This window comes from Emydura macquarii, unplaced genomic scaffold (assembly GCF_026122565.2).
Source record: "Emydura macquarii macquarii isolate MOO-44397 ecotype Brisbane River unplaced genomic scaffold, CSIRO-AGI_Emac_v2 contig_1263, whole genome shotgun sequence".
NCBI lineage: Eukaryota > Metazoa > Chordata > Testudines > Chelidae > Emydura > Emydura macquarii.
This window is the reverse complement of record NW_027131400.1, coordinates 2,788,314-2,797,334: the sequence shown is the minus strand read 5'-3', so window position 1 is coordinate 2,797,334 and position 9,021 is coordinate 2,788,314. Positions and strand designations below refer to the sequence as shown.

At 40.4% G+C, this 9,021-nt stretch overlaps 1 protein-coding gene across 3 annotated transcripts; it reads left to right on the top strand.

The window, feature by feature from the left end:
* Window positions 1-415: 415 nt before the first annotated feature.
* On the top strand, window positions 416-6,427 carry CCDC201 (coiled-coil domain containing 201). Of its 3 annotated transcripts, none has more exons than XM_067550334.1 (3): window positions 416-477; window positions 2,817-3,402; window positions 5,765-6,427. In XM_067550334.1, exons 2-3 carry the CDS (start codon window positions 2,836-2,838, stop codon window positions 5,849-5,851), a joined length of 654 nt encoding a protein of 217 aa, XP_067406435.1. In that variant the 5' UTR covers window positions 416-477; window positions 2,817-2,835; the 3' UTR covers window positions 5,852-6,427. The 3 variants fall into 3 exon arrangements, with proteins under 3 accessions (XP_067406435.1, XP_067406436.1, XP_067406437.1); XM_067550335.1 differs by lacking the exon at window positions 416-477 and adding an exon at window positions 1,445-1,586; XM_067550336.1 differs by lacking the exon at window positions 416-477 and adding an exon at window positions 1,610-1,627.
* Window positions 6,428-9,021: the final 2,594 nt, after the last annotated feature.

Sequence of the window (9,021 nt, the reverse complement as noted above, 5' to 3'; positions counted from 1 at the left end):
TGACTACTCCCCATTATTTTAATTTTTGGAAGAGAGTTTCATGTCATAGCAACCGTCTGCTTGTGTTCTTGCTCTTTTGGGAGGAGAAGAAAATATTCAAGAAAAATGAAAAATGTTTTGCCCTTGTACAGGAAAAATCTTGGGGCCAGATTCTCAGAGTACTCTGAACAGCTGTGTGATGCCAGGAGCACTTTTGGGAGTCGAAGTGCAACAAGGAAGAGAGGCTTTCCTTGCGATGAGGCTCTTTTTGCTTTTATTTTTTCTTCACTTTGAAATTTAGAGCAGATTAGAAGTGATCTAGTATGTGACTGGGGAAACTTGGAGGATGAATTACCATCCCCCACTACAGCAAAGGATTCTGGGAAGCTATTTGGGCTATAAGAGACCAGTTGTAGCAGAAAACCAAAACAGCTGACTTGGAACCAGGAGAATAGTACTAAAGAGCTGTATTTGTGTTGCATTGGTCTAGCAGGACTGGTAAGACATTTTCCATAGATTCCAATGCCAGAAGGGACCACTGTAATCCTTTAGTCAGGCCTCCTGTATGACATGGGCCATAGACCTTCCCCAAAATAATTCCTATTGCAGATCTTGTAGAAAAACATCCAGTCTTCATTTTAAAATGGCCAGTGATAGAAAATCTGCTATGACCCTTTGTAAATTGTTCCAGTGGTTAATTACTCTCACTGTTAAAAAGTTACACCTTATTTCTGGTCTAAATCTCTTTAGATTAAGTCAGCTAGCTGGTTTCATTATTGCCAAAACAATTAAAAGCTGTGGACTGGTCCTCACACTAGAGACCCCAATGTTCCAGTACGTGTTGTTTTTGTCTGGGTTTGTTTGTTTGTTTCTTTTTTCTTTTATGTCCTGTTTATCTGTTCAAATGATCGACCTGGAAATGGGGAAGGGAGGAAATCTCTAAAAACAGCAAAGGATTTATCCTTTATGGCTAGCCTCATCAGACACATCTATTGGAAATGAAGTCTAAGACAGAGGTCTAACTTTAGAACAGAACTAATGTTCAGTTTAATAGTTATGCTTTAACCAATGGTTGTGCTTACTTTATTTCTTTAATTAAAGTGCTTATTAGAGAAGGCTTTTAAGTTAGCTGCTAAGTAACCCTAAGCTTTATTAATTAAAAAGAATCCCTCTTAATACTACTAGCATTGTAATTACCTCAATTGGGTTTCTATAGAAACAAAGATTATTTTCTTTTAAAGTCATGATTTAGTTAATGAAAAAAATCTGTGGCCGCAGACACCTTTCAGAGGGAAAGAAAAAGCAGCTTCTCTAAGATATTAGTTCTATTACAATACAGCACAAACTAATTTTTTTAAAAGGAAGATACAGCAGAATGAAAGCAGTCCTGATGAGAAATATCTTTAAAAGGATGTTTTAGTGGTTTTAAAAGTGTTAATGTTCCTGATTCTTCAGATTGTCTCACCCCGTGTCTCACCCCTGTGCAAGATGGGTGTAAAAGTCTGCTAAACCCTCATGATAGTAATTAGCACAGGTGCAAAGGACTACACAGGGTGGCAAGCAGCAGAGAAGCAGCTTCTTTAGCAAGAAGGACTGGTTGTTTTGTTGTAAGTTATTTTGCTCTGTTTTGTTTGGAGTACAGACACTTGTAAGTTTAGTTTAAACAGCCATTTAAAATTTTTACATTACAAATTTTATGAATGAACTGCTTTATAAAGTATAAGATTGATAAGAACACTAACCCAGTACTGGTATGACCTTCAAAGTGAAAATAAATGCATTTTAAAGATCTCATGATTTTTCTCTTAAAATGTCAAAGGTTCTTTGTTCCTCTGCTAGCATTGGTGGCATTATTAAGGGTGCATACATTGTACTGTGCTGGGTGCCTATGCGGCTGTGCCTTGGCAAATTGTTACTGCAGGATCTGACCCAAACAGGTAAAGCAGACCAGAGCTGCTTTCTTGATTCTTCTTTAGGTGTATGTGTTCTCTTTAGATCTTGCAGGATCCTGAAGTTAGGTCCTGGCAGGTAAGTAAAAGAAGGAATTATTTTCAAATACAATGGGCTCTCTTTACAGTCAATTTGAGCACAGCTAAATGCTGCATGTGGTCTGAGCCTATTTCACTGAAATCAGGGGAAGTGTTGCCTGTTACTTCAAGCTCTTTCTCAGACTAGAGTGGAATATCCTCAGAGTGTTAATTTGTTGAGTTTTCTGTCCTTTTTATAGTGAAGTTTCACTTCTACAATTGGGTTACACTACACTAATCTGCTTGGAATACAGCAATTATCACCTACCATTTAAATTCTGCAACCCAAGAGGATTATTATCTCTCTATATTGAACTAAGAGGAACCGGATTATCCTAGCTTCCATTATTTGAATGAATGTTTCAGGTATCCTGAAAGATCTTTAAATAAATGAAAGTCCTAGTGTACAGCTCCACACCTGAGAGTTCTTCCTTCTCCTATTTTTTTTTAAAGGAAGAAAACTGCATATACTGGTTTTGCAGTAAGCAATCTTCTAATGCTCCTTCCTGTTGTTTTAAAATGAAATTTTTACTTCTCCAAAAGGAGTAACGCCATGTAAAGTCTGACAAAAGATAAAAGTACTTAGGAGTATTTTTTTTTAAACACTAGGGTAACTTAAACTGCCCTCACCCCCCCCTTTAAAAACAAAGAAAGAAACACACAGCTTGTGGCAGAGAATAAACATGATGAATAGAATTCTACAATGAAATTGCCCTAATGATGATTGTCTCATTCCTATTGTGCCATCACGGTACACATGGTAATCGATTGCCTAGTCTTTCAAAGCCTAACTTTTTTTTCTCATTAAAGACACACAACCTATTAGAAGATGTCAGAGGAAGAAGATTCTTTCTTAAATGTCAAAAGATCGTTGAAAAAGGCAGCGATGAAACATAGCACTCCAGTAGATTCAACGTTCTTCCAAAGTATGTTATCTCTGGTGGATCTGATGAATCAGTCTATCAGAGAACAAGACACCAGTAAAAGATTCTATGGGTCTCCAATGCCAAAATCATCATTCCAAAAGCAAGTATCATCCCAAGAACAACTAACACTTGACAAGCTCATTTCTCAAGTCACTTTTCCAAGAAAGCTCTCCACAGTATTGGACCCAGAGGAATCAAGTGAAGAGAAGAGCCACAGCTTTTGGGCTGCAGTTCCTAGAAGACGACTTTCAACAGTGTTGGCTTCAGAGGCATCCAGTGAAGAGCCAAGTTCTAAGACAGTGCTTCCCCCTATAGTAAGTGCAGCAGCTGATGTCACTGCTGAGCCATCTAAGACAACAGCCAAAGTAGCTTCTAAAAGTCCATTTGCATGGCTGGTTACTGAAATTCCTGGGATAAAAGATCCTCTAGTAAGAAAAAGAAGAAAAAGGAAATTTGAAAAAAAACTTCTGGTAAATGCACTTTTCATACATTTTCTGACATGCTTGACTTTCTAGCAACATCTGGAGGGTAAATCCAGATCTTTCCAATGACAGTTCAGGAAGTTCTTAATTCTGCTGATAAAGAATTTAAATTACACAGCTTTTTCATGAACTCTACTAGCATGAATAGTCACAAAATAAGTGTGTAGCCTGTATGCTCAGGTATCTACCAACAGCAAATTTCAGATAATATATTTGAATGTATAACGCTCAATTTATGAGATCCTGTTGGTTAGTTACATAAGTAATTTGGTAATGATTCAGTTCCCTGGTTGGATGACTTGTGGTGTTTTCTTAAAAGCCATATTTAAATGAGGCATCAAGGTTGACTTGTGAAATATATAACTTAGTTAATTGTTCTGTGATGGCTAACTAATCAGCTTGAACTGCAAAATGTATATTCCATCTTAATAGAACAATCTGCATCCCAAGAATTAATCGCTTGCAGAAATCAGTGATTAATTTCAAATAATGAATACATCTGAGACTCTCTCAGTCTTTGTGCAGATAATCCACAGAGAAAAAATAGTTAAATAATAGAACCCATATTCTCCTGTAACAAGCACTGCGTCTTGATTTAAAGGAGAATCTCCATTGGTTGTTACCACTAAATGGCCCATGACACAAATTTAAGCAGTTCAGATTTCATCAAGAAGAGGGCAGTGGTGTATATACATAATACCCTTACCTTATAATTGGGTTTTCCACACAAACATCTTTAGTAAAGCTGGTTGAGAATATTTGAAATTCAATGGGTGGGGGGAAAAGGGTTGATTTTTGCAAGTTTTTTGAGAGGGTTTCATTTATGATGATGATGGGTTTTATTTGATTTATTTGCTTGTTTTATTTATTTATTTGTTTGTACGTCCATTTGTTTTGCTCAGTTATAGAGCTGGTCCAGAAACTTCCAAATCCTGACACTTTTAAATTTGAATATCAATGGGTGGGTGGTACAAAACTTTCAAACAATATTCATCCCATTTTTTTACCATCTCTAATCTTTATGAGGGTTGTACTTGTATTGCATTTATGTGTATCCTTTTAATAGTGTTTTAATGCTATTGCTCATTGGACATCTTTCACAGTGAAATTCGGGTTTCAAGGCTTTTGCTTTTCATCCTCATTTAGGACAAAATAAATTTCCCAAACTTTGATTTCTTGCAGAAGTGAAATTCTATAATATTTTGTTGAGGAAACACCAAAACAAACTGCTTCCTGGAAACCACAGCTCCCAAGCAACTTGACAGGGAGGCTGCCAAGTTACTGGGGAAGCATACAGGTGAATGAGTTGTCAGGAAACCAGGCAGGTTTCTGTTGGAAACTAGCCTGGATTATCTCAGGTTTAATCAAAATCTGTGTGTTTCTATTTCAATAAAATCAGTAATTTCTATTGGAAAACTTCCATACAGTTCTAATGCCAGGGTTGCTCACATTTGGTGAATTAATTAATAGAGGCAAAAATTTTTTGCAATCACTATTTGTCTTCAATAAACCTCTTCTGGGGACTTGCTTAAAATGATTACGTTTTGGAGCTAAACCAGTAAATATACAGACAGAAGGAACAGATTCTTGGTTGGAGGCTGCATTAATTGAGTTTGCAAAGAATTACATTTATCATGCTTCCAGATCAACATATAAACAAGACAACATAATAACGGAACAACAAGAGATATAACTCTTAGTAGGATGCTGGAGAGTATGAATGAAGCCCCTGCAGGGCTTTGCGTAAAGTCAGGCCCCCATCTCTGGGATTTGCTTCTTATGAAAACATGTCAAATCCAGCTCCTTTTTAGAATGCCCCTAGACTTTGTCTTCACAAGAGACCTTTTCCCAGCAATTAAAACTGGTGTCCGCACTACTGTAGACAAGGAGCCAGTAACTGGAAATGTAATTCATTTATTTATTTAAATATCCGACTTAGTTAAGCCTTAGGCCTAGTTTGAATTTGGGGAAATGTGTGTAGACAGAGCTTAGGTCAGACACATTTCTTTCTCCAGGCTTTACACTAAGTGCTGGCTCCAACTCCTACAATTTAGTCTACTGGCTTCTACAAAGCGGAGGCATTGTTAACTTCCATGGGCTTTGGTCACTCTCTGCATCAAATTCTTGTTACGCCAGCGTGAATCCATAGTAAACTATTGCCATCAGGGTAGTAAAACTGCTGTGGAAGTAGCGTGGGAGAAGACTCAGGCCTTTACTAATAGAGCAGATGTCTGTGGTGTTGTTGGTTTGTTTTCTTTAATTGCTGAAAAAGTCCTGTTGTGGTGGTTATACAAATGATGCATCACTACAGAACAGTTTCCTAAGCGACACACTTTTCTCTTTAAAATAGGAGGCAAAACAGCGAAAATGGGAATTACGTCAACTTAAAAATATTGAAGAAGCAACTAGACATGAGCTGACAATTGAAGAAGTTTGATTTAATGCATTCCTGAATGAGTACTGCTGCACTCTGTACAACTGGAAACACTGGCTCCATTAAACTATAGATCTGGCTATTGGGTCTGCTGTAATTGTGTGGCAAACAGGGCGGGGAGGAAACAATGGCATTAGATCAAACCTGTAGCAAATATTTTTAATAAGGTAGCTCCAGAACATAGAGGCCTGGTGCCAAGGGACCAGATCCTCAATAGAGCCGATGCCAATTTGCACCAGTTTAAGAGCAGACCCAAGAGGTGGAAAACTGCCCCCTATAAGGGTAATACTTCATCTTGTGAGGACCCACGTTTCTTCATGTAATATCTAAGGCCATGTCTTCACTACAGCAGCATCGCTGTAGCGCTTCTGATGAAGACACTCTAAGGTGATGGGGAGAGCTCCCCTGTCAGCTTAATAACTCCTGCCTTCACAAGAGGCAATGTCTATGTTGGCAGGAGAAATTCTCCCACCAACAAAATGTTGTCCACACGGATGATTAGATTGGTGTAATTTGTCACTCTGGGGTGTGGATTATTCACGCCCCTGAATGACGTAAATTATATTGAAGTAATTTGTAGTGTAGACAGCCTAAATCTTCTAGGACTATGGATATAGTTTAAATAACATGAGTACCTACTCCACCAGGCTGCTTGCAATATTATCTGGCTAGCCAGAGAAGAATTTCTTCATCTGTAGAGTAATCAAAGCTGATGCAATCAGGAATGTTCTTGCTGTTGGCTGGGGATATGAGGAAATAGCAAGAGGCACAAAGGAGGGAGGACAGCCTCTGGAGCTTACTAATTAATTACAGTTTGTTTTGAATGATGGATTCTAACTGAACTGGCTCTATCCCTTGATATTCTGCTAATGCACCATGTAGGGCGGACCCTACTTCCTACGTTGCTACTTGCACCAGACCCTTATCGCTGTTCTAGGAACTACTGTACCCAGGAAACAATCAACCTGTTTGGAAAGATATCACTGAAATGTCATGTTTAATTCATTGCAGACAACTATGTTAATAATGGGCCACTAAGTAATGTAGAGAATATAACCCCATTATAAACCACTTAATACACCTCTGGTTCAATCCAACAGTTTATAATGGCATTAAAATCGGTGAAGTTGGTAGCACTACTTATTATTAAGGTTGCCTGACTGTCCCTTATAAGACCCTGTTTTCAGTTGCTTATAACTTTGCCAACTTTTAACTGTTTGTGTTGAAATTTTACAAGTGCACTGTCTGCATCAGGCAAAATATCTTTGGAAATTTCAGCCAAAATGGTTCATCTATTTTCAAAAACAAGGCTAGGGCAAACCATGGGGTTTTCCCTCTGTTAAAGTATGATGACCTTTTCTTTGAAAAGCTCTAATGCCCTCATTTTAGAGTAGGGGTTTGATTGGGGGAGGGGTGGGGGGGGGAGAGAGAGTGTGAGGGAAGAATGTGCTGCTTGCTGTTCCTGAGAAAATTCACCCAAATTCAGACCAGTTATAAGCCTTTGCAAAATAGCAGTTTGCATGTGCTCAGTAGAAACTTCTTAAATTTTAGCAGCTAACTTCTGCCTGCACTGGGTATGATCCAACCTGGGGTGAAGCGGAGCTGCCCCTGTGACTGCAGCTCTGGGTGATTGCAGGCTGGGCCACGTCTCGGTCACAGAAGTGGAAATGAGAGCAGAAAACCTGTCTCTCCTGTGCTCCCAGTGAACTGGTCCCCGCTGGTCCCAGGCAGCGTGGACGAGCTGCACTTGTGTGCGTGTGGGGCATAGACTAGGACAAGTATCCTGTTATGGTGTACAGGCTGGGAGCTGGGAAGGAAGCCAATAGGTGGGGGTGAAACTGAGAGCAGAGGAGGAGTGGGTAGAGAGATGGGACCTCTCTGGGAAGGAGACTGGGATGGAGAACAATGTGGGGGAGCAAGATAGAGCTGATGAGGAGCCAGGGTCCTAAAGTGGGAGAACTGGGATTAGCTGGATGAAGAGACTTGGACAAGGAGCTGGGAGGGTTTGTGTGGACACGGAGTCTGGACAAGGTGCCCCAGGAGGAAGATTGGGAATGGATGCCTAGGAGGGTGGGGGAGTATGTGATGGGGGAGTGATTAGAGGCTAGGGTGAAGGAGAGACAGATTGGATAAGGAGTTGGAAGTGGAGGATTGGGACTGCCTGGGCAAGGATGCTAGGGAGAAGAAAAGCGGTTTGGAGGGGGCTGGTAATGGCTGGGCAAGGATAGTGGGACTGGGAATCTGGAGGGAAGAGACGAAGACGTGATGGACAAGGAGACTGAGATGAGAAGCCTGATGAGTGGGCCTGTGTCAATGAGGAATATGTGACTGAGACAAAGAGTGGGGTGGGGAAGAGACAAGAGGGGACCTATGGAAAAAAATAACACTGGGCCATGTAATTAAAGACTGTATCATAATACATGTGTACAAGGAGGCTGGAATTGAATTTGCAGTGGTCTGACCAATTTGTCCTGAGCCCTTGAATAGGAGAATTTATACCATCCTTCTAGCTGCCTGCTCCTAATTCTGTGTCTGGCCCAAATTACTGCAACTGCCCAGTTGCCTGTGACTCCAAGGGCATTGCCAGGTCATGAGGACTTTGCTGCTACCACTAATTTCTCCCAGAAGTAACCCTGATTCTACATCTGCTAGGGATTCCCTTTTTGCAAGCGGAAATCTGGAGAGGCCAGATCAACAGTGAAAGTAACATGGACGAACAATCACCAGAAAGTTAACTAAATACTAAACCAAATGAATATGCCTTGGATCGTGACCTGAAGGCCACCACGCCCAAGCTCATTCATGCTGTCAAGGAGCATGTATGCCAAAGGTAAGGACATTCCACTGAAGCTGATCTAATGCCAACCCAGGAGAGTTTCACGCCAGGAACTAATAGCAAGAGCTTCCTAATTATTCTTTAATAATGAGAAGGGATGGCTGGTTCTATTCCCAGGGGCAGTGGGGGTTTGTAATACAATGATGGAACTACTGGGCTCCAGGGGCTAGACCCACAAAGGGGAATTAGATCTTGCAGCACCTATCTCCTAGGCACCCTGCTGCACAGTAGAATTTGCAGCCCAGGTTAGGTGCCCAGGCTCCTTATTCATTGCATGGGGAGAATTGGGTGCCTGAGAAAGGGAGGCCAGCAACTTACTTTAGACAACCACATTTGA